General features: G+C 36.0%; 3 protein-coding genes across 11 annotated transcripts in view; 1 reads left to right on the forward strand and 2 right to left on the reverse strand.

Moving 5' to 3' along the window:
* Positions 1-26517, forward strand: part of CASK (calcium/calmodulin dependent serine protein kinase) — a 398672-nt gene that overhangs the window by 221648 nt on the left and 150507 nt on the right. For all 8 annotated transcript variants that reach the window (XM_034754125.1, XM_034754152.1, XM_034754160.1 and 5 more), the window contains exon 6: positions 26151-26253. In XM_034754125.1, coding sequence (XP_034610016.1) covers positions 26151-26253 — 103 coding nt within the window. The remainder of the gene's footprint in view (positions 1-26150; positions 26254-26517) is intronic.
* On the reverse strand, positions 2614-3660 carry GPR82 (G protein-coupled receptor 82). Its single transcript, XM_034754215.1, has one exon. The coding sequence runs from the start codon at positions 3658-3660 to the stop codon at positions 2614-2616; it is 1047 nt and encodes a 348-aa protein (XP_034610106.1).
* Positions 18768-22082, reverse strand: GPR34 (G protein-coupled receptor 34). 2 transcript variants are annotated; one of them, XM_034754198.1, is made up of 3 exons: positions 20491-20596; positions 19165-20327; positions 18768-19127 (listed from the first exon to the last, which is right to left on the reverse strand). In XM_034754198.1, coding segments are annotated over exons 1-3 (1167 nt in total). In that variant the 5' UTR covers positions 20494-20596; the 3' UTR covers positions 18768-19126. The 2 variants fall into 2 exon arrangements, with proteins under 2 accessions (XP_034610089.1, XP_034610097.1); XM_034754206.1 differs by lacking the exon at positions 20491-20596 and adding an exon at positions 22061-22082 and having other exon boundaries at positions 18768-20327.

Here is a 26517-nt window from a genome sequence, read left to right on the forward strand (position 1 = left end):
TGGGCATTGTTGATTTAAGTATTTTAAATTTGTATAACTTTTTCACTTAAATTGTGTTCTGGTGCCTCTTGAATGAAATCCTAACTCCATTGAAGCCAATGGGAATTTTGCCATTGATTTCAGTTTAACCAGGATTTCAAACCTGGACCTTTTTTCTGCAAGTTATCTAAACTAACAGCAGATGTTGCATAATTTTTATTGCATTGGCTGTGATATTGTATGAAGTTGGTAATAAAATTTATGTAATGGGCTAGAGCAGTGGCTCTCAACCTTTCCAGACTACTGTACCCCTTTCAGGAATCTGATTTGTCTTGCATACCCCAAGTTTCATCTCTCTTAAAAACTACTTGCTTACAAAATCAGACATAAAAATACAGAAGTGTCACAGCACACTATTACTAAAAAATTGCTTACTTTCTCATTTTTAACTATATTGTAAAATAAATAAATTGGAATATAAATATTATTCTTACATTTCAGTGTGTAGTATATAGAGTAGTATAAACAAGTCATTGTCTGTATGAAATTTTATTTTGTACTGACTTTGTTAGTGCTTTTTACGTACCCCTGATTGAAAACCACTGGGCTAGAGCACAAATGAGTTTCAATCAAAACGCTTGGAAAAAAATAGATTTTTGCATGTAAGCATTTCTAGAGTGTCCATTACATGGATATTATTTTTGAAAGAGATGACATTGTATTGCAGTTAAGTGGCTACTCTTTTACACAGTAACAATGAATATACATTCAGTTAATGCTGAACATGTTAGATGCTATGTTTTTGTATTTTACAGTGGGTTTGTATTGCCTACAGTGAATTAGTATGGTGGAGGAAGAAAGAGAAAGTGCTGGGGGAAAAAACTTTTAATTTCAACAAGAAATCTAAAGATCCTCTGTTTATAATTTCTTTAAAATTGCTACTTAATATTGTTAGTTTTTCTCCAGGATCCTCAAACTTCTGCAGTGAGAAACCTCATAGGCAAGCTGTGTTACAGCTAGAAGTGTACTCTGTGATTACCAATTGATTATCCATTAATTGTATTGTTCAGTCACATTGTTAAATGCCTTTATTTTGTCCATCCTTAAATGATGAACCTTGATGGAGAGTCATTGTCATCCTAATTAAACCACACAATTTACCTAATTTAAGCTTAGACTGGACAAAAGGAGACCTGTAGTGGAGGATTATCTGTGGGCTAGTATTGAGTTCAGGTACATTTTGTGTGCACTTTACTGTTCTCTATTTTGCTTAAGCTTAGTTTTTGTATATATTAGGATACATCAGACTATTGCACATATGTTTATTTTATGCAGTCTTTTTATTATATATTTATATAAATCATCTCTTTGGTTATGATCATTCTTGTCTAAATTAAATATTTTAGATTAATCTGTGTGGTAAAACCAGCTTTTGAAATGAGACAAATAACATTCACTATTAATTATCTATGTAACAGTAGGTGGGTGTGCACAGCAGTTTACAATAAATCCATTGTCCCAAAAACAGAACTATGGCTGCAAATGGTCATTCAAGGAACACAACTGCTATGGATGGGCTCCTACATGAGGATTTCCAGAACAAACTAAAGAAAACATCTAAAACAATGTCCCTCATTCCATTTTACAGATTTCTTCCTATTTCTGTGGGTCTCTTACCCCCATAGGTCAGTAACCACCATCAACCTTTGTCAACCTTGTGGGTCTTACTGTGTAATTTCATCCCATGGTCCCTGTCAGAGGCAAGAATAAGACCAGAAGTTGATTACCCCTATGAGACTCCCAGCCTTTTTATACAACCCTATTATAAGCCTCTTCCCACTGAGGCTAGGACAGGGCCTCATCTGGTTCAGACAATACCATTCTTAGGGTGATGGACAAAGTTTAAGTAAAGAGTAGGAAGAATGTTTCTTTATTCTAAAAACTCAAATATCAGACTAATCTCCCCTCACACTTCCTGTCAGTTTCATTGCTCAATCCATGTAATGGACTCATCCCAAAAGACAAGGAAACCACCTTTCCCCCAGTACCTCTGAGCAAAAAAAAAAACCCTGTTAATTCCAAATTCCTGGCTAGCTCTCTGTAAGTACATCTATATTTCTCAGACACTTGATTTAATTATACCATAAAAACTACCCATGTCTAGCTTGATTTCTTTTGTTTAATTTTTGTCCTTGTAATTTAACTAAGAGAGACCGTGTCTGAAACCGTAGCACATTTATGTGACGATACTGGAGAGCCAAGTTATTACCTTTGATCTATTTTCTGCTCTCTTCACTTTCCTTATCTTTGGTTTCTCCAAGGACTGGAATTAATCAATGTGTATAGTTCAAACATAAAATGTAATCCCTTTTTCATTTTGTGTAAGCAAAATCATAGTGCACAGTTCATTGTAAGAAGTATAAAGGTTCATCAAGCAACAGCAAAGTTGCAAACATGAATTAACAGTTCAAATGTTCATAAGCAGGTTTTTTTAAATTCTATAAATTCATCTTTTATCTGTAAATTTCATTTTCACTGTGGATAGAAAGAATTTTTCTGTTATAAGTAGCTATGTTTGGCAAAAAGGTTTTTGTCCTAAAATATGTCCAGTTAAGATTTTTACTTATTCCTTCTTCATATTTGTGTAGTCTCTTCAATATCAGCTGTATGCTTGTGATCTTGTGATGAGGATTTTCTAAAGAGATTGTACAGACTCTTCTTAAATGTTTTATCTAATAAAAGATTTACAACAGGATCTAAACTACTTTTGGCAGCTGCAAGACAAGTAAGAAAGTTTTTTGCTTCCACTAAATAGTTCATCATCTGGCAGTCTTCACTAGCAAGCAGCGCGTAAAAAACTGGCCTGAAAATATGATATGGAAGAAAGCAGACAGTTAATATAAGTAGGATGACAAAAATGTTTCTTTTGACTGTACTGTAAATTAGATGTTTCTTTCCAATGCAAGTATTTTTCTGCATTTTACTCAGGTGATTGACAAGGGAATAGTATGAGAATAATACTGTTATAAAAAATAAAAAAAACCATGCAGTAGCAATAAGAACTGTGATCTTTGAAGTGAGTTCTCCATTTTCTGCCTTCCAGTGGTAGCATCTGTTAACTTGTCCGTGATCAGGCTGTACATACAAATCATACACTATCACTGGTACAGTTACGCCCAGTACAATGATCCATATACTGATGCACAAGTATTTAGCAAATTTTGGCTGACGAAACTTTTCCAGTAGGCATTTATAGAAGTAGTTTTCGTTAACTGTTGGAGAATATTGCGTGTGGTCATTATTTTTTATCAATGTTGAATATTGACTTAAAGCAGTCCAACATAAAATTGTAATGCTGACATACATACTAGTGTGTATAACCAGAGTTCCAAAGTAGTGTACTATTTTACATAGCATGGAATCATTCTCCCACTGATAGCCATCTGCAAAGTAGGCAGCGAGAAAAGGCATTGTTATGCATACAAATAAATTTGCAATACCGAGATTTATCAGGTAGATGTTCTGTGTTCTTTTTGTAGATATGTGCTTTGAAAATATCCACCCAGAGAGAATGTTTCCAAAACTGCCTGTAGTAAATAGGAAAGAATAGATGATTGGCAGAGCAACTGTAGAAGCCGATGATGGTTGAAGAAGACATGTTGAATTTTTCATTAATCCCATTCAAGTTTTTCTTGAATAAATGCACACTGAGCTGAAAAACAATTGTAGGAGTTATTTTCTTCATTAATCTGTATTTAATGGCTGTCATATTTACTAATTTCATAATTTTGCTAACAATTTCTTTTCCTTCCCTCAGGCGCTTGAGTATTTATACCCAGCAGTTAGCCTCCTGGAAGTTATCATCTTGACACAGCAAGATGGTGGAATTGCAGTTTCTTTTTGAGTTGACATGAAATTTTTGCACACGGATTCAGGGATACTACAAAAGTAGTATAACGCTAAATATCTATGGTCTTAGATCATAAATCCTGAGTCCAATAACATAGCGCATAGAGACTCAGGAAACCTGGAGAATTCATTCAAATTCTGACAGTGATTCATGATTGTGGACTAGCACTTCAATCTCTCCATACCTCAATGTCCTGAATTATAACATGACAATAGTCTGCTTCTAGAGCATTTTGATATTGTCAAATCAAAGATGCTAAATACATGTAAAGTAGTATTTTGATTGCAGAAATGCAACGTAGCACTCCCTGGCCTCCACGCAAATGTGTACTGGAGATGTACTATGACACTAAAATGCTGGCCACGTGGATTTAGTTTGCGGTAAAAGAAAAAGCTTCCAATATTCTTTACCACTCTGTTCTGAGCCTTGGTCATTCCAGCTATAGCTATCCCGTTCAGTCTGGTCTGATTATGAAATATTTTCAAACTTGATCAGATTTTTCAGCAATCATTCCACAGGTTTAAATTTTGGCCAGTTTAATTTAGTTTTTGTTTTGTGTTTACAGGCTGTAGATAAGGAATCGAATGCTTATGAGCAGTGTTAAAGTACTCAACAGTGACAGCATGTCTTTCTGCCATTTAAATTGGTGTTTCAGCTTGCTGGTGTGGAGGGAAGAGGAGAGTTGGAGATTGCTATATTCTCCTTCATGCACATCTTACTTGTTAATGAACTAGACCCCAATGAGATTTTATTTAATTTATAAATTCATGGAAAAACTTCATACACTTTCCAAAGTTATAAAATAAAATATTTGTATTTTAAAACTGTTATTAAAAAAGAGTTATTAGCTACAGTGTGGAGAAGATTTTGTATAAACATGAAAAGGTACAAAAGGAAGATACAGAAAGCTATAGAAAGATATACTATGTCAGAAAAATAAAAAGGTTCAAAAGGCTTGTTTAAAAATGATGCCATGCAAAACCCCTTACAGCCCTGGTAACTCTCAAATGAAACTAACTTTTGCGTAACTGTTCCCATTTAGCATTTTGTTAATACTATCTGGATTTTTAAAGAAACTGAGCTAAATTCTGCTGTTAAAGTGAAGTAAATCCAGAGTAATTATTGAAGTCATTAACCCACAGTCTGTCTAATTCTGATATTTTTTTGTATGTTCAGATGAAAAAAAAAAAAGGAATTAACAATTAAACTTACCTATGAAAACTGCAAGCACCTTCTACCTCAAAGACCAGATATTTCTGTTTGAAGCATTTCCTTTTCAGTCCAACCCACTGTCTGAAAACTGCTTTCTACTTATTTATTTATGGAGGGAAGGGGGTGTTTCTTAAAATCAGAAAAAAAGATCTATGTGTATTTCTTACTTATCAGTTCTCAGAATTTATTGTAGAGGTCTGCTTTGTTGAGGTTAAGACCAGCCTTCTGTTTAAAGCTTGACACTTCTAAGTGCTTTAAAATACCCATAGTTACTCAGATGATTTTTGGTTTTGCTTTTTTAGCATCTGGAAAGGATACTTTTGCTTGATTGCACCAATTGCCATTTGCTTGGACCATGAATGGGTTCTTAACAAATAGGGTGATGTCTTTAACACTTTTAAATTCTTGGAACCTCTCCTGGAAGTTTTGAAAAAGCCTGTCCAGAGAGTACACCATCTGATTCACATCTGCAGTGTCCCAGCAAATTAGCAGCATCAGGAAATGCAGCATTTCCCCAGTTTCCAAATCATTTTTGAAGAGACTCTGTTTTGAAATTAAGTGACGTGGTAGAGATCCACTACGTTTTCATTTCGCCCCTGTAGCTTTAAGTTGAAATAATTTAAGCTCATGCTTGTGGCATCCCTCAAAAATGTGTGTAGCTCTTCTACCTGTTTCCCTGGACTTTTATGTAGCTATTCTTCCACATGAACTTGAATTTCCCACAGCCTTCTTAGTACTTGCCCTCTTCTCAGCCAGTGGATGTCATTATGAACCAACAGGTCATCGTAATCAGCAGATACTTCTGAAAGAAAGCTTTCGAGCTGTGTTGTAGTGCTGACTTGGACCAAAGGAAGTTGACAGGTTTTATCACGATTGACATTACATTAGCTTACTCATAGCTAAGTTTTGCACAAAGTGTGGTTTGGTGGATTACAGTGATAGAAAATCAAATTGGGATTCAGTACCAATCATGGCAGGAGCCCTATCTGTTGTAATTGACCCAATCTGAGTCATGTCTAAACCTTCATTAGATAAAAAAGTTTGAACAGAATTAAACAAATCCTCACCTGTCATGGGATTGTTATGCAGTTTAAGGGACAACAAATCCTCCATAAATTTCTCTCTATCAAAAATAAAAAAAAGTCTGAAGGTGTCAACATCTTCCTTCTCCGCAAAAAGGGTTTCAGCTGTAGTAGTCATACGCTGCGTAATAATGTCCACATCTGTAAAAGGTTTCCTGAGTTTTGCCATTACCCGCACACACCTCAGTGAAGCTTCAGTTGCATTTTCCTGAGTGCAAGTAGCTTTTGAAATATTTGTGCTCTGAAAATATTCACCTTTCAATTAAGTGATCTTATCTGATCTTAAATGGGAGCCCAGTGGATATTTGCAGTTTGATGTTCCCACATTTAACAACCACCACAGTCTTTGTACAACTTAAACATACTGGTCAAGCCTTTGGATGTTGTGGCAAAATAACAGTAAGCATAGGTCCAAATTTCTTTAACAGTTTTCGGTGTCAACTTCCTTTTTTTTGGCCATGTTTAAACACGGTGCCATTAAACATCAGACGCGCCAGAGGGAGGTCTACAGCTTTCACCAGTGTAAATGAGCCTATGAACATACTCTTGGTTTTTTTATTGTCAGAAAGTGATGATAGCTCAAATTAAGCAAATAAGGAATTAGTGAATCAATCATTAATTCACAGTACTGGAAATCACATTGTGAGAGAATGAGTGGGAGCAGTGGAGTTGAGTATTCTTTAAATCTTTTAGAATCAAAAACCAAGAATCAGCATTTCCTGATACCACCTTCTAATGAGAAGTACTACTACCAACGTGTAGTACTACTTGCACAGATACTCCAAACTTGCCTGGTACCGAGTTGTTAAATGATGCGTTAATTGTAATATTGATCATGTTTTTCTTCTCTGCAGCTGGGTAGCCATTAAAAACATTGTGTTCATTGGGAAAAAAAGATTCTGCCTTTACACCCATTTGATTTTGTGATTAATGTATTCTAACTGTGCTCAGTAGTGGCACTATAGGTTTGTCAGCATAGCAAGACATCTTTTTAGATGGTTTGTCTGCTGTAATAAAATGAATTCTGTGCTGAAATTTAGCATATGGATTTTTCTGTAAAGGTATTTTTTTACGGAGAAAATCTTTTTGTCCATTTGTTTCAAATATTTATTCCTTAATACAGATTGAGTCCTTCAAATATTTTTTTACTTGCTGTTGATTATTTAAAAATTAACTGAATTGATATTCTGTGTGGTATTCATTAATACTGTAGATGGGTATGTATAATTAGAAAAGCTCCTTACTGTGTGTTATGATATTATCTACCAAGTGCAAAATATGCATCTACATTTTTTAAAATATGCATTTATATAGGTTGCAGAGGAGTTGGTCTGATTTATTCATGTTGGCTCATAACATTCCAACAGATGTTTCTGTAAGTATTATGTTTAAATGATTACTGCTTTATTACCACCACTGCCACCAAAATCAAGGAACGGTAACATTTGGGAAATGAATAGGGGTGATGAAAAAGGAAAAGTAGAGAAGAAACACAAGTATTTGTATTTATGGTTTCCATTTTCAAACAAGGAAAATGTGAAAAGAAACCAAAACATTTACAGAATTGCTTTGAATATGGAAATTGAAATCAGAGCACAGTCACATTGATTTTTCTGAAACACTAATGGCAGCAGGAATGGCAAAGAAGGAAGATTCTCCACGTGGAGAGCAATCAGGTGGGACTCTGGGGTACAAGTTGTTTTATGTTTGAGACAATCGCAAATTGTATTACATGTAATACTGATGTTACTTAACTGAGTTCATATATTGTAGATAATTTTATTATTGGAATTAAAAAAAAATTTAAAAGTACTCCCAACAGTAAATACCTTCACCGAAATCCACAAAAACCGGGAAATTCAGGATGGAAGGGATAGCCTTTGGCTTGATAGTCTAGTCTTACCTATTATGCAATATTATTATATAGCAGTGGTTCTCAAACTTTAGCAACCCCCATTTTGATTTAAAAATTTTCACAGACCCCCAAGCCGGCTTCTTATTTTCCTTGGGGTGCTCAAACCCCACTCAGCCCCAGGCCCCGCCCCCACTCCATCTCTTCCCTCAAGACCCCACCCTACCTCTTCTCCCCCTCTCCCTACCCCTACTCTTCCCCACCTCTTTCCACCCGTGAGCGCACCCTGTCCCTGCTCCTTCTTCCTCCCAGCCCCGCCTGCATGCCACTGAACAGTTGTTCCGCAGCGTGCAGGAGGCACTGGAGGGCAAGGGAGGAGTTGATCAGCAGGGCCAGGGGCTCTGGACATGACTTGTGGACCCCCTGGAATACCCTTGCAGACCCCAGTTTGAGAACCGCTGATGTATAGCATATGCAAAATGGGCAAAGAATTTTAACGTGTTTTAAATTGGTTATAGTTTAGGATATTTTGTAAATATAGTGCCACTAATATTATTGTCTCACAAATATGGATTAACTGCTGTGGAGCTACAACTCTGATTATGCTTCCAAAAGAACAGTTGAATAGCATGTGTATGAGTTAGTGTAGTATCTTGTGACTATTGATGCTTTAATTAAAAAAAAAAGTTCTGTAGTTAAATTGCAGGTTTGTTTTATTATTTATATGAATTTGAACTGGGCAGGAAAACAGTTTTGCTATCCCACAAAGATTTCTGAAATTTCAAAAAAATATTCCTTGAACATCTGTGTGTGTGTATTTGTGTGTCTCTCTCTCCCCCTCCGCAGCCTGCCCCCAAGAAAATCTTCCTGATGTCAGTCATTTTGACAAAATTTTCATTTCCTGACCCAAAAAAAGTTGCATCAAAAAATTCTGGCCTAGGTCTAGTATGTAATGCTGTTAGAAGTGGCATTTCAGCAAAGTACTTAGATACCTCTTTAAGTCATGTTGAAGTCAAGTGCTTTGTTGACTGAGGATAGTGTGAGATCTGTGAGTAAATATTTTGCTCATTTGGGACCAGAAATGTGTAGACATTGCTCTATTGATGCCTATTAATAATTTTGCAATTTCCAGTGACTTTGGCTAAGTTTTATAATTCAAAAGTGAAACTTAATATATTAATTAATATAACTGTATGCAAAAGTGATGGGCACATCCCAGAAAAGTGTGTTGCATTTTTACTGTCCACAGGAGTGCATGGGCAGGGATATATATTGTAGCCATCTCTTCATAACCTGCTATGTAGTTACTACAAATAGGAAAATAAAGCAGGCTGTTCACTGTCCAGTGCTGTCCATGTATCTGGTATACACAGTACAGGTAAAATAACTTTCATCAGACATTTGAAAATCTTCCTCAATGATGCTTTTGTGTCTATCTTAGCTTTAAAATTTTGTTCTTGGCCTTGTTTAGGATTCAGGTCATTAAATAGTTTCAAATAGTTTCAAAATTATTCTAGTGAAATTCTTCATGCTGCCTCCAGAGGTGTCATTTTATCAAACATGCAAAACAGGAGGGGGAAAAAAAGCTTATATTAATTATAAAAACGTTGACTTTAGAATTCAGCTTTTACATTTAAACTACATTTGGAAGTGGTAGTCCCAGAAGAGAATTTTCACTATATTCTGTTACATTACAATTTAATTTGAATTTGTTTTCTTCAATTTATATGCATCTGTGTAGGGTTTTTGGTAGAGTTGCCAAAAATTTTTTCCCACATATAGAATTTTTTGTAGATTTTGTGAAAAAACAAGAATTAATGTAGTTTTTTACTAGCTTTAATCATTTGCAAAAATAAAACGTAAGTATTACAGTGAAGATGAAGCTGATAATCAAAGGGGTAAATTCTGCTGACTTCAGCTTTTTGCCTTTGTTTGCTTTCTTTCTTTCTTTCTTTCCCTGCTGTCTCTCATTCCACAGTGATCAGCAGTGTTCACATTCGTAACAGGGAGAGCTCGGAGAAAAGTATCTCAGGCAAAAGTATTCCAAATTTATCAGACTTTTCATTGTCTGATCTTGCAAATCATGATGATTTTGCCTTCCATAAATTTTAGTGGAAGGAATAGTTTGTATATTTGAGGGTTTGGACTCCTCGCCCCTTCTGGGATGCCGCCTGATATACTGGGTTTTCACTGAGCCCCTCTTGCTCCACCACCTTGACCACACACACACACACCCATGGAATCACACAGAGGCTGCAAATAGCTCTCTATGGAAAGGCTAGGAAATTGCCCAGCACTCACGTGCACTTCCCAAAAATAATATTGTCTTGCACTGTATAGAAAGATCTGCACAGCGCAAGCTCATAAAAATCGCCCTCTCCCTCAATGTGGAGAGAGACATGCACAGCTTCTCCTCCCCTCCCCCAGATATAAATTGCACAAGCTGGGTTATGTTATAATCAAGAAATACGTTTATTAACTACAAAAGGCAAATGTTAAGTGATTATAAGGGATAGCAAACAAAACAAAGCAGATCACTAAGCAAATAAAACACGCAAACTAAGCTTGATTCACTAAAGAAACGGGTTACAAAATGTAATTCATCACCCTAAATGTTGACTTAGGTAGGATGCAGAGTTTCTGTAGCATAGAGTTCGTTATTTCTCTTACAGACTAGACTTCTGTCCTTCTCTCTTCAGGTACTTTTAGCAGTCTTTCTTCTTGGGTGGGAACGCAGTGAAGGGAGAGTCCTGATTGCCTTGCTTCCCAGCCTTAAATAGAATTTACATAAGGCGTGAAGCCTTTGTTTCCAGTGGAAAAGTACCAGCAGTGACCAAGATGGTATTTTGCATTAGGTGATATTATCACTTGATCTTGCAGTGTTGAAGCAAGTTTACAGTAACTCCTCACTTAACATTGTAGTTATGTTCCTGAAAAATGCGACTTTAAGCGAAACGATGTTAAGCAAATCCAATTTCCCCATAAGAATTAATGTAAATGGGGGTTAGGTTCCAGGGAAATTTTTTTCAATAGACAAAAAACTATATGTTATATAGATATACACACAGTATAGGTTTTAAACAAACAATTTAATACTATTCACAGCTATGATGATTGTGAAGCTTGGTTGAGGTGGTGAAGTTAGAGGGTGGAAGAGGGAGGGATATTTCCCAGGGAATGCCTTGCAGCTAAATGATGAACTAGCACTCGGCTGAGCCCTCAAGTGTTAACACATTGTTGTTAATGTAGCCTCTCACACAAGACAGCATGAACACGAGGGAGGGGAGACAGCATAGCAGACAGAGACGTACACACGCCTTGTGTGTGTGTGGGAGAGAGAGAGAGATGCACACTGGCGCTTTAAATAAGCTGACCCACTTTTAAGTGCATTGTCTTTTTTTAAGTGGATCAGGAAAATGAGACAGCAGCTGCTGCCCCAAGCTCGCTCGCTCGCTTTCTCTCCATCTGTGTCCCCTCCTTGCTCTATGTGGAGAAGGGGTAAGCGGGGTGCAGGAGCAAGGGAGAGGGGGACACCCTGACATAGGCCCCACTCCTTCTCCCCTCCCGCCCCCCTGGATAGCATGCAGGAGTCTCTGGGAGCAGCTCCAAGGCAGAGGGCAGGAGCAGCACATGGCAGTGAGGGGAGGGACAGCTGAACTGCCAGCAATTGATAGCCTGCTGGGCAGCTGCAGCACAGGGGACTTAGGGGAGCGGGGGGCTGCCGGTCCACCCTGGTTACAAACCCCCACCAGCTAGTTGCAACGGGCTGCTCTTCCTGCAAGCAGTGGACAAAGCAGGCGGCTGCCAAACGACATTAGAAGGGAGCATTGCACAACTTTAAACGAGCATGTTCCCTAATTGATCAGCAACGTAACAACGTTAACCGGGACGACTTTAAGTGAAGAGTTACTGTATTTGCAGTGTCCACAGGAAGGAACTCTAGGAAGATGGGAGATACACACCTTTAAAGACTCTGTCTTTTTCTGTTGACCCATCAAGGCTGATTGCTTATTGTCTGGTGGACATTTCCCAAGTATACACACAGTTGTAATTGTTACATAGTTAATATTCCTAACTCCAGACACAGAAATGATGCATACATGCAAATTGGAGAATCTCATTCAGTAAATTATAACCTTTCCAATAATATCTTACAAGACCCACCTTGCATAAAATATATCTTAGACCATATTCATATCATCATAATATTTCTATGAAGAATATGGAGTATCATGCCACAGTATATTTTTCTCCTCTTGTTAAAATATGAAGACTTAAATTAAAGCTCTGTTGCCGGATAATGCTATCAAGTGCCAGCTTTATTTTTAACTGGAGTCAGAAGTGACAGTATGCCAATATCACAATAGAATTTTGAAGAGGACACAGAATGGTTACAAAAGACAACACAGGCAGTAATATGTTGTGGCATTGCTTACATCACTCTCATTAAGATTGTTAAAGCTCAGTATTCTAACCGACTCTTGACTTCTTGTTTAAAAATAAAACTTAGTGCTGTCGATTAATCGCAGTTTTAATAGCACTGTTAAATAGAATACCAATTGAAATGTATTAAATATGTTGGATGTTATCCTGCTTTTTCATATATATTGTATTTCATGTATATTGTGTGTGTGTGTGTATATATATATATATATATATAGTAGTTGAAATCAAAATATTTTTATTACAAATATTTTCACTGTAAAAATGATAAACAATTTTTATTAATAAACAATAAAGCAATCTCTTTATCATGAAAGTGTAACTTACATATGTAGATGTTTTTTGTTACATAACTGTACTCAAAAACAAAACAATGTAAAACTTCAGAGCCTACAAGTTCACTCAGTCCTAGTTCTTATTCAGCCAATTGCTGAGACAAACAAGTTTGTTTACATTTAACAGAAAATAATGCTGCCCTCTTCTTATTTACAATGTCACCAGAAAGTCAGAACAGGTATTTGCATGGCACTTTTGAAGTCAGCATTGCAAGGTATTTACATGCCAGATATGCTAAACATTCTTATGCACCTTCATGCTTGGGCCACCATTCCAGAGGACGCTCGTTTAAAAAAAATGTGTTAATTAAATTTGTGACTGAACTCTTTGGGGGAGAATTGTATGTCCCCTGCTGTTTTATCCGCATTTTGCCATATATTTGCCGTCTCGGATGATGACCCAGCACGTGTTGTTCATTTTAAGAACACTTTCACTGCAGATTTGACAAAACGCAAAGAAGTTACCAATGTGAGATTTCTAAAGATAGCTACAGCACTTGACCCAAGGTTTAAGAATCTGAAGTGCCATCCAAAATCTGAGAGGGACGAGGGGTGAAGCATGCTTTCAGAAGTCTTAAAAGAGCAACACTCTGATGCGGAAACAACAGAACCCAAAACACCAAAACAGAAAATCAACCTTCTGCTGGTGGCATCTGACTCAGATAATGAAAATGAACAGGTGTCGGTCTGCACTGCTTTGGATTGTTTTTGAGCAGAACTCGTCATCAGCATGGGCGTATGTCCCCTGGAATGGTGGTTGAAGCATGAAGGGACATATAAATCTTTAGCGCATCTGGCACGCAAATATCTTGTGACGAAGGCTACAAGTGCCATGAGAATGCCTGTTCTCACTCTCAGGTGACATTGTAAACAAGAAGTGGGCAGCATTATCTCCTGCAAATGTAAACAAACTTATTTGAGCAATTGCCTGAACAAGAAGTAGGACTGTGTGGACTTGCAGGCTCTAAATTTTATTTTTGAATGCAAGGGTTTTTTGGTACATAATTCTACATTTGTAAATTCAGCTTTCATGATAGAGATTGCACTACAGTAATTGTATTAGGTGAATTGAAAAATACTACTTTTGTTTTTTTACGGTGCAAATACTTGTAATCATAAATAAATTTAAAGTGAGCACAGTACACTTTGTATTCTGTGTTGTAATTGAAATCACTATATTTGAAAATGTAAAAAATATCCAAAAATATTTAAATAAATTGTATTCTATTATTGTTTAACAGTGCGATTAATTGTGAATAATTTTTTTCGTCTCTTGACAGCCCTAATAAAACTTTTTTAAAAAAAGGTCAGTTCAACTGTATTTCTCATCTTCCAGTAACACTGCAGAGTTTCAAGTGCTATTGGTCCCTACTCCCAAGCAGAGTTACTCCCTACACTCAGCCAGGAGAGAGAGCGAGAGAGACAGAGAAGGTACTTAATTTTCTGATGGTGATGCTCTGGTTCCGGTGCTCTGGGAATTAAAGAGCCCTCCTCTCCTTCTATGCATGTCCTCTGTACTAGAATCTGGCCCTGTCTACATGGTGCTGGGGCCCTGTTATAATTTTGGTTCTTTCATCCCTTGCCCAGACTCTACGGCGAGCCCTCAGTTGGTCTTAGGGATTTATGTGAGGAGTGGAGATAGGGCTGGCAGGTAACAGTTGCACATTGTTCCCACTACCGCTGCAGGGAATATGCAAGAAATTTATTTTGGCCTAGTGAGACTGTAGTGTCTTCTCTGAGGAGCCTCTCCATACATACTGTGCAACACATGCATCCTTTCTATGTATATTTTCAAAGGTAGTCTCAGGCTAGGTGGTCCCTGCTGGAATTTCCCAGTGCAGGGAGTGATTTGGCCCCTATTGGTTGCTGAAAACAGTGCTGCTCTTTTGGGGGGTATCAAGACTAAATTCACTGTTGTTTAGGGGAAGTTAGTTATTCACTTCAACTTTTAAATATACTATTGAATCACCAGAATAATTAACATTTCACTTCTCCCATATTCTCTTCCCAGAAAACATACCAATTTACAAGTTAAAACTAGGAGTGTAATTACATTGAGTATGAAAACAAAAGTTGTTTACTAGAGCCAGAAACATTTTTATATGCTGATAACTCAAGCCAGGTCTTTATTCCTTAAATTTTGAAAATACTTTGCTTAAGATTGGTCTTTCTGTATGTTTTAGAATAGCTAAGCTATTAAAGGATTTGTCAAGTTTGACAGGTCCAAAGTGGAATACACTCAAATGTTTCCTTACTTACCTTCTGTGTGTGTGTAATGTATATAGTGTGAGAGTACGTGCGTATTTATAAAATTTAGAGAAAGATAGAGACATAGTAATGATGTTGCACCCATTGAAGTCAATGGAAAATTTGCCACTGACTTCAATAGAAGAGCAGTCTGAGGCCCATAAAATGTATATAGACACATCTGCAGGAATCCCACTGAAATCAGTGAGGGTGTCACAATCTGGCAGTTATGAGGAATAGTACTTCAAGAATAGTTGTATTGAAATCCATGTACTACTCAGCATGATTAGGGGTGGCAGAGTGGGTATTGTACAATGCCCAATCATATTGGTTGCCATCTTTGGGATGAAATGTAAAATAGAGGTCCAAACTACTTGACATTCAAGTCTCATATCATGTGATACACTTCACAGGTGTAGAGGGAATAATCCTGGTGTCTTAGCCAAATTTCAGTTTGAGTAATTACAGTCTGCCTGCTTGGATTGTCATGTATAGAAATTTGTCCAGCAGAATAAACGCGCATCAGAACACCTCATTATATAAAGGCATTTTGAAATGTGATTCTGATACCATGATGTAACTTTCCACAGATGTCCAATGTTATTTCAGGATCTGTTGTTATTCCACAAGGTTGATTTACAGGGCATGATATTGTACCATCCAAACTGATATAACTCAGTTCCAGAAGAGAAAAAGTTGAAGCTTATAGCCTACCTGAAATTCTCTTTCGATTTAATAGGATAAGGTAGACACTTCCTGCCTAAAAATGTCAACTTGTCTCTCTTTGTTTAGAAGTTGCTATCTTCCATTTCATACTCTGTGTGTATATGTAATAGCATGTAAAGTAATTTGGGGTCCCCTAGAATGAAAAAGTTGTATAAATGTAAGTTTTTAAACAATTAAAATGAAGAAACAAAACAATTGGAATTTTATTTAAAAGCAATACCAACAAACACTATTATTCATCAAGAAATAAGTACAGATGTGTTTTTACCTTTACTTTAAAGTTTCCAAGATTTATCAGTACACCATAGTAGAAAAAATTTAAACAAGATCACTGGTTAAAATCCAACCAAGGTCAACATCGGCCAACATCATTATTATCAGAAGGCTTTTTAATTAGAACAGGGTGACTTTTTTTGGCCAAAACTTTTTTTGATCAAAAATGCAGATTTGGGTTTAGGGAAACATTTCAAAGTTGTCTACTTTGCCAAATTGTTTTAGTCAGGACAAAACTTAAAAAAAAATCATTTGGACATTTTCTTTAAACTAAACATTTTGATTTTTTTATTCAAAATAACTTTTTGAAATTTATTTGTTTTAAAAATTAAAATGAAAAAAAAAATTAAAAGCTCAGAAACAAAACACTTAGTTTGGGGTTGAACAAAACATTGCAATCAACCCCCCAAAAATTTCTTTTTAGACTTCTGGTTCACTGAAAAAAAATTTTTTTAATGATCTTGGATGAATTTACAACATTTTTTTTTTTCATAATTTTTGGAACTTCCAGCAAACCAAAAATCAGCTTTTCACACAGTTCTGTATTTAATGGCCTGATTGAAATACATTCATGGTCTCAGATCAGATCCCAGTATACAAATTTGTACATCAGAAAAGTCACAAATAAAATAGCACTTATTGGAACTTTTGGCAATCTTAACATAGCGGTTGTGTTAAGATTGAATCACCTCCGCCTCACAAAGGTGAGGTTAGCATTAAAATTTGGTAGGACAATATGGAAAAGTTTAATTTCTGCTGTCTGTTCTGTACCTCTCCTATATATGCTCAATGTCAGTCTCCAGAGCAGTATGTTTCACAAGTAAATCACACACAAATTATTAAAACAAAAAAGCCCACCAATACGTCTGATAGGCTCAAAGCTTGCTTCTTATAGCTTCAAAAATGAATAATATTTTTCATGTTGTCCTGATTGCGGAGTGATTACTTGCTTTTTTACAAAACAATATTACAATAACAAAATTAATGATGATGGTTTTAGGAAAACAAATGTAAAACAGGTTTTTCTATAATCAAGAGCACTTTTCCACTTGATTTTGGCTCCCCCCAAAGGTGACATTCAGAACAAATTGAAACTTTGTGAATTCTCATGCTACTATTTGGTTCACTGAAGATATTCCAGAATGTACCATTATGATAACACTGTTTCTATAAATGGTAACCTTTGAATGAGGTTTCTAGGTTTAAATTAATGTATTCTTAAAAAAAAAAAAAAAAAAAAAAAAATTGAGTGTCTTTTCTTCTTTCTTTGTTCAGTTCCCGCCATGCCTAGTGAGTAGGGATATTCAACCTACTTTCAACCTGTACTTAACTGAACATTTTATTTTTGCTTTTCGTTTCATTTGTAGTTTATGTTGGCTAGTTCTGGTTGAAAAGAAATAGAAATGTATAAGCAGTTTGATTTGTGAGTGCTCGAGAGAGAAGGATGCAGTTCCTTGTGGGCTCATAGGCTAGAGTGTGGAAACAGAGCAAAGAGACCATATGACCTACTGGTTTATGGACAAAGACATAACTGTGAGATATGATTGTCTGCCAGTTTTAACATTCTTTCTGAAAAGCAGATTAGAAATTGCTATAAGAATCACTCAGGAACTACACTAAAAATCAGTCTTAAATATCATTTGTATGTATTAAAATATTCAAGAAAAATGCAAATGCTGATACTGTAAGTAAAACTTAAAATAAAATTATGAGAATTATTTCTAAAGAAGATACAAAAGATACCCACAGTTTTGAAATATAATAATATACGGTTACCAGTAATTGTGGTTTAGTGAACACATTTATATCCAAGCCTGAACAATAATAGATTCACAGAAAAACTACACTAAAATGATGTCCAAAATGTGAAAGAAACAGTGTGTGAAATCTTGGTTCCATTGAGGACAATAGGAGTTTTGCCACTGACCAGAAGCAGGATTTTCCCCAGTATTGAAAACATGCAAGTTTAGACATGCAACATGCCACCTTGGGACCCAGTCTTGCAAAGATGTAGTGAGCAGTCACATGAGGGTTTCATCAACTTCAATACAACTACTCACTTGAATAAAGTTACTCAAATTTTAAAGGATTAGACTCTTTATTTTAGAGTTTAAAACAAAATTCAGGCCTGGCCAGCATTGTGGCCTATCACATTAGAGATTCAAGTTCCATTCTTAGTCCAGCTCCCTCCCTCCTGCCCTCCCTAGTCATCAAGGCTAGTTTAACTTTGTTAAAAATTTTACTCAGCCTACACACATTAACTGCATAAATCTGCTTGGTTTTAATCTTGAATTGGGCTATACAGTCCACATTTAATATTATATTATTTGCATAACATCATTGGTGAGTGTGATACTTTAGTCATGTAAAAAGACATGGTCTCTGCCATAGGTGTATTATATTTGAAATAAATGTTTTTGGAAATATACAAGGAGATAGATATTAACCTCAAAACATAGGTGATTGGGATTGAACAGAGACCAGAACTGACAAAACACTGCTCATTTCAAATCCTCCTATGATACATTTTGCTGAAAAAGTTAGTTTAATAAATGCAGTTAAGATGCTGATTTATTTTTGAAGCCTTCTAAAATATATTTTTTTCAAAGACGGATTTATAAAATCTGTAATACATCAGTTTCATAGTTGGTTTGAATTAGATACAGATAAAGATTTACTTGTGAAAAATTCATCCCATCAAGTAGTAGTGCTAATAAATGTGTACCAAGTATTTATGTGTGTAAAGCTTCTTGCGCGCACATCAAGGTCACATTTTGAAAATTTGCCCCTGAAAGAAAGTGCTCTAGATGAATCCTGTCTTAAATGAATCTTTACATGAAGGTTTCAAACTTCATATTGATTTGTAATAAAAATGTTAAGCTCTTTCTCACCAAAAATCATTTTTAATTTGTTTAAGCAGTTGAAGTATGACCTCCCATATTTGTAAAAAAGGAAGGAAAGGAGGGGGGAAAGGCTTTTCTTGAGGCAGTATTATCAGCTCTGTTTTGTTGTACATTCCTATACACATGTACATCCAGTGTCGATTATCTAGTAGATTATCTGCTTGTCTTTTCAGGAAGCAATTGTCCATTATATTTAAGCAATCAGATGAGGGAATTTTTCTTTAAAAAGCTTGAATGGGGGGTAATGGTAGTTGCAGTATCATGACGAGATTGCCCAGGTTTCATTTCTGAAATACTATCACTCACACTTGAGTCCCCATGAAGTGTTCTACAAATAAGTCGGAATACAGTCTTACGAACACTGCTGGACATTAGGAAATACATAACTGGATCTAAACAGCTGTTGAAAGCTGAAAATAAAAGCATTATCTCATTGCATTTGTGAATTATCTCCTTCCAGTTACAAGATGTGTGTTGTAATTGTGATGTAATGTAGACAAATCGGAATGTGTGAAATGGTACAAAACACAGGGTGAAAATAATAAGTACAATGAAGGAATTTCTTGCCGTGGTGCTGTACTTTCCAGCATTGGGGAAATCTGCTCTTTTCTTGGAAATTTTCAGAAGGTTCTCCGCAATTTTAATATATGAAAGTATTAGGAGAAAGAAAACTATCCAAAAGATTATAGCAAGAATATAGTTTAAACTTGCCTCCATTTTTGCATTCTGTTTATCTCTGTAATGGAAGCACATAGTTGAATTGTATTCTTCCCTCTTAACAGACTGAGCAACTGTCATTATGAATGCTATTACTGCAATTGTCCACAATATGCAACAGATATTTCTGCTTCCTGTAGCTGTTAACATTTTTGGACGTCGTATAGACTTGTTAATTTTTACATAACGATCCACGCTAATTAATCCCAGCAGTATGATGCTAATGTACATGTTCATATAAAATAGGGTTCCTACAATCTTGCAGAAAATCAATCCCAACATCCATGTGTTTTTGTTAATATGATATAGTATACGGAAGGGGAGGCAGAAGATCAGTAGAAGGTCTGCAATGGCTACGTTAAGCAGGTAAATCTGGATAGAATTTCTTTTGTGATTAATGTAGAAAAAAGCAAACAAGGCTATAATATTGCCAACCAATCCAATGACAAAAATAATGGAGTAAAAAATGATGAAAACAAGAGACAAGGAGCCTTCATTTATGAGACAGACAGTATCATTTGGGGCTTCCGAAGAGAAGTTTCTGGTTAGCTCAGTTTGGTAACTCCAGAAGACTTCCTTGTATGAAGAAGAGTTCAGGAACTCAGATGAAGTTGTCTCCATCGTCTGTTCGAGCTTTCTTACACTGTCCTATAAGGATGCAAAGGGAAATACATAAGAGTTGTTCACTGTGGTATTAATTTTGTATGTTAAGTTACTTTGTCATAGGTACAGTCTTAAATCAAATTATTTATAGATGTTTAAAGGCAGCAACCATAGTAGCAAATACAACTATCTATAATTTATTAAGTACCATCAGTTGTGCAGAAGAACTTTCAACCAGATTTCAAAATTATTGAGGCACTCGTATATTATAGCCTCTTCTTTTCATACTTCCACTGAGTGTGCAAAAGCAGATGCTGAAAGAAAATCATGCAAAAATTCATTTATAGTCATGTTGTAATTACTTTTTAAAATATAACTCTTTTTGTGTGTTGTTTGAAAAACATTTTCTATGAGGGAGAGGCAAGACAAATTATACTTACAATTTTTTATTTTGTTGTGTATATTTATATTTGTTCCATGGAGTGCTGAGTTATTTTCACACCATCTCTAACTTTGAGTTTGGGTGGGGGGGGGGGAGGAAGGGCAGGAAACCACGATAATACCAGAAGACAGATGCTCAGCCTTGGCTTCACATTAGAGTTAAAAAATATATTTTTAATAGAAATGTCTAAAATAAGTGTTATCCTGAAGGGGAAAAACAGCAATGAAAATAATAGAATGATGTACATTTGATCAGATGTACATTTGACTGATTTCTTCACTTTTGTACTTGATTTGTATATGTATTTCAATATTCTACATATTTTGCTGATGACACTATTTAATCTGTTAAGTCTCTCTTTTGACATTAATTTATTTGAGTGCTAATGGGTTCTTTTTGTTTTTTTGCATAAGAGCATCTGTCAAAATATGGAAATTAAAATACTGGGTTACAAAGTAAATGACAGCTTCATTGAGTTTACAATTTGCTTTTTAAGCCAGATCTTTGGTTTTGATAAACTCACAGTTTTACACTTGTTTGAACTCTTATCACTCTAACAGAACAACAGATTTTGGGGGGTAACGGTTTGGGGTGGGGGAAGTATCCCAAATTCCATCTTACAGTAAACTTTCATCTATGTATTAACTCTTTAAAATGTAGAGTGTAATTGAGTATGGGATACAATTTTAACAGTGCAGATGGCAACAATATAATACAGAAGAAAAAATCTGAATATTGCTAAGAGCTAATAACAAGCATAAAGATGTACACTTGAAAGATTCAGAATAATTGAATGGAAGATCTAAAATATTTTTGTATACCATGTTGGCTGTTCTTGTGACAATAGTAAGTACTGAAAATGACTTCACACTATGTAAATAATCTTATACAGATTGTCATCTTATTATATGTCTACAATATTGTCATACTGCATTACTTAGGCCACAAACTATTGTAAAAGAAGTAGGTTTGATCTAATAGAGAGCATGTTTATTGCAATTGTACTTTTCAAGACCATCGTTCACTTTGCTAATTTAAGCTCTGTTAATGGGGAGGGAGGAACCTTGATACTATGATTTATATAGTTTAGTTTTTAAACAAAATAGAGAAGTGAGTATTAAGTTATATAAGTATTGCAATCTTTTCATCTGCCAAGACAAATGCTATCACAGATATCAAATCAGACATAATTTACTTAAATTTTGAGGCTTGTAACTAAATGTGTAAAGTTCCTGAATGGTCAGTAGTACCTTTATAATCCTATATTTCATCTGAAATTTGATTTAGCATATCTTTAATTAAAAGCGAAATACTCACATTCTGATTACTTACGGACCTCTTCTGCTGACTGTTTTCTAAAACACTGTAAAAGGAAAGAGGAAGATAATGTGCATGTCTTATTAGAAAGCTATAGAAAAAGCTTCTCTGTGATAAGAATCAGCCCAGTCAGCTAGATAAACTTCCCGTGTTGCTGTGGTGATGTTTCTGGCAAAGATTTTTTTTTTTTAAGGTTTTTACAGCTTATAAAATTGAGTCTCGGTTTAAAATAGTAGTTTTGTTTTTTGCTGAATCTTAGTCAGTTTTTCTGTATATATTGTTTTGTCCAAGGCTCAATATAAGAGTAAGTGGACATTTTGTCTTTTGTCTAGAAACTTTTGATGGTTTCCTTTTGGAAAAATAATTAAGATGCTGTTGGCTTGGATGTATCTGCCTCCAAAATTCTGATAATCAAAAACTACAATACCACATCCATAATTTGATTTGGAAGGGAGTCAAGAGCTGCCTCTGGAATCTTCAGCTTTCAATTAGGCTAATTAGGAAGCTATATCTTCTTATCGGGGCTACTATTTTTTTCTTAAGAGTTTGAGTTTTATACAAAACAGTTCATAGGAATTTTGAGTGTGTGCTTCAGGTTCTGTGCCAATATGGCTCCTTTTTGCTGCTCCAATGCCAAAAGGCTTAAATGGTCATTTAACAAGCTATCTGGAAATTCTTCCAACACGTGGTTTTTGTAGCCAGGGATAAGAGGGCATGTCTGCAGTATCATTGCACTCCAGCAATCCCCAGCTCCTAAAGCAGCCCTCTTGGGACCATGGGCAGCCAGGCACAACTTAGAACATCCCTGAAGATGCTCTAAGATGTTTTGTGGCCTTCACTGATTCCAGAACTGGGAAACCACAAAGGTAGCATAGAGCCTCATTTGGTTTAATGTTTTTTTTAAGTTGCACAGGAAGGTTGTTGTGAATAAGCTGTAATATAGTTTATACTCAAAAAGAACAGGAGTACTTGTGACACCTTAGAGACTAACAAATGTATTAGAGCATAAGCTTTCGTGGGCTACAACCCACTTCTTCGGATGCATTTGTTAGTCTCTAAGGTGCCACAAGTACTCCTGTTCTTTTTGAGGATACAGACTAACACGGCTGCTACCCTGAAACCTGTCATAGTTTATACTATTTCTTAACAGAACTAAACCATATACTGATATAGAAACACATCCCAGGGATAAGGGATTGGGAAATGTAGGGTGATACTCCTTGGAGAAGTATTGTTGACTGGGATATGAAAGAAGGTGTTTTCTACCATGTGTTTTTCTTTTAATATCCTGAATTAAACAGAATATTTTATTGTAGTAGAAATTGTTGAGCTTCATCAAAGAGAGCCTCCAATATAAAATAATGTCCATGTAATTAGTCCTTATGTGTTTTTGGCCAAAGTAGATTCTTCCATAGTTGTACTCATCCATAGTGTGTTCAGCCTTACATATTGGGAGGTTGTGTAGCAACTCTTCCAGATTCAAGAGATCAAGTTCTTTTTAACCGTATATGATGACTGATAAATACTCCATAGTTAGTTTATTAAAATGCAGCTGGAGCAATAGAAATGACTGTGTAACAAACTGTCCTCTTATTCAATAAATCTGTTCCATGTGTGCCAGAGGTTTAAGCAGATTAATGGCAGTGGCACTAACGTTAATTAAACCTGTCAGTTATTTATTATACAAGTTCCAACCTTTTCCAGAAGTTTGGTACTAGAGCCTAGTACATATGGCAATACGTTCCTGGAAACCCCAGAATCACCCAAGGGGCTGGGGAGGGATACAGATGTTGCTCATCAGTAGCTTTTAGTTTTTCAATTTCTGCAGTAAATTATTCTCCAAAAAGCAATATGTAGTTTTGACATTAATCCAGTTAAACATGCTAACCTTACTATGATTGATTTGACAGTTGTGAGGAGACGCAAAAAATGCTCCAAGGGTTCATTGTGCATGTGGAGCAATTTATAATCCTGGGGGAATTCTGAACCAAACAATTAAAAATTCTGCACACAATATTTTAAAATTCTGCATATTTCATTTGTCAAAATAACACCATAGAATCATGTCAGTTTCAATTCAATTTAATTCAATTAATTAAAATTCAAAATACCTGTCAGCAACTATGTTTGTAACAATACAGACACACAAGTTCCCCCAGATATAGAGAGTTAAAGAAACCTCCATGACAAACCAGTTCATGTTTCTCTGCCCCCTCCCTCCCAGAGCCCAAGCAGGGGGCCAGACACCTGCACCTCTTACCCTCCAGAGCTCCACTGCAGGGCTGCCCCCCAGCCCATCACACATTCACTACCCACTCAAAGCCCAGGGATCCTGAGGGAGAAACAGCCTAATGCTGGGTTCCAGGCTTGTATAGAGTTTCCTGCATGCTGCCTCCTTCCTTCAGGGCGGGGAACTGCAGCTTCCAGGAACTTCCCAGCTCCCTCCCACCAGCTGTTTCTTCTGTTGGGGAGCTGGGCTCTGATGGATCCAGTGGCTCCCTAGTGGCGGCCGGCAGCTCTGCAGCCCATTTCTGTGGCAGGGGGAGAAAATTCTGCGCAGAACATTAATTCTGTGCAAACTCTGCATTGCTCAGTGGCACAGAATTCCCCAGGAATAAACTTAGCTAGATATATTAAATACTGGCTGCTGTTCCATAGCAGGTTATATATGTGTGTGTGTGTGTGTGTGTGTGTGTGTATGGGCTGTCAAGCAATTAAAAAAATTAGCACTGTTAATAATAGAATATCATTTATTTACATTTTTTTGATGTTTTCTACATTTTCAAATATATTTATTTCAATTAAAATAGAGACTACAAAGTGTACAGTGCTCACTTTATTTTTTATTACAAGTATTTGCACTGTAAAAAAAAAAAAAAAATAGTATTTTTCAATTCACCTAATACAAGTATTATAGTGCAATCTCTTTATCATGAAACTTGAACTTACAGATTTAGAATTACTAAAGCATGAAGGGGCATACGAATGTTCAGCATATCTGACACGTAAATACCTTGCAGTGCCGGCTACAAAAGTGCCATGCAAATGCCTGTTCTCACTTTCTGGTGATATTGTAAATAAGAAGAGGGCAGCATTATCTCCTGTAAATGTAAACAAACTTGTTTGTCTTAGCGATTGGCTGAACAAGCAGTAGGACTGAGTGGACTTGAAGGCTCTGAAGTTTTACATTGTTTCGTTTTTGAGTGCAGGTATATAACAAAAAAAAATCTACATTTCACGACAAAGAGATTGCATTACAGTACTTGTGTGAGGTGAATTGAAAAATACTATTTTGTTATATATGAAAATGTAGAAAAAATCCAAAACTAATACATTTCAATTAGTATTCTATTGTTTAACAGTCATTAAACTGAGATTAATTGTGATTAATTTTTTTAATCAACAGCATATATATATATAATTAATTTTGCATTGATACACAAAGATTCCCTAACCTCCTGCCCCAAAATAGTTGCATAATACTATTAATTCCTGTATTTTCCATCTCAGTATTATTGTTGCTATGAATTGTGGAAGAGTAGAAGCACAAATGCCATACAGGGAATCCATATCAACACCTGAGTTGTTTTTTTTATTTTTTCCCCAAGGTCACTATTTCCTAGATATCTCATACAGGCAGCTTGCTTCCCTTTTGCAGGTTGAAATTTGTGCTGGTTATATTGGGATGGGCTTGAGCTTCAAAAGAAGGTTGTATGTTGTTTATGTGAAACATAAGGTCTCACAGAGACGGGATGTTTCTGCTGGAGAACTGGATCCACATCCTGCTGGAAAAGTTGGCAGCCTTTCATGACGTTCTTATTCTTCATATTGTCGTGACTTCAGGCTGTGTTCTCTGTGAGTACTGACTAGCCCTGATGAGGCCTTGCTGTGTTAAGGCAAGACCAGAGGGAAACCAGCATGGGGTGAGGTGCTTATGCTGTACCAAAATAAAAGTTTGAAATGAAGAAGTAAAAAGATGCCAAAGTGGACTCCATTTGACAGAAAAAATCTTAAGCTTCTTTTTGATATATTACAAAGATATTTTCAGTTCTTCAAGCAGGTTGGATTTTTTTTGGTATAATCATGTCTGCTGGGTTTTCTCTTTTCAGCCACACTGCGTGCTACTTGCTTCAAAGGAGAATTCAGCACCTGTAAAGCTTGGTGGTTTTGGGGTAGCTATTCAGTTAGGGGAGTCTGGACTAGTAGCTGGAGGTAAGAATTTTATTTTGTGTTTTGCCTTCAAAACCTTAAGCTACTGAGTGTGTGTGTAGAGTGCTATAGCATTAAAAATGTACATTTCCAAGAGGAACATGCCCTGCAAATTAAAAATTCTGCAAACATTTTAGTATGCAACTCATGCACTAAAGGTTTTATGAACTTTATAAACACATACTTGATAAGTCTAAATTATTAATTTATTAATAGTATACCTATATTTTATTGTGTAAATATAAAGAGAAATTCCCTTAAAAATTA

This window comes from Trachemys scripta, chromosome 1 (genome assembly GCF_013100865.1).
Source record: "Trachemys scripta elegans isolate TJP31775 chromosome 1, CAS_Tse_1.0, whole genome shotgun sequence".
In the NCBI taxonomy this organism is placed as follows: Eukaryota; Metazoa; Chordata; order Testudines; family Emydidae; genus Trachemys; species Trachemys scripta.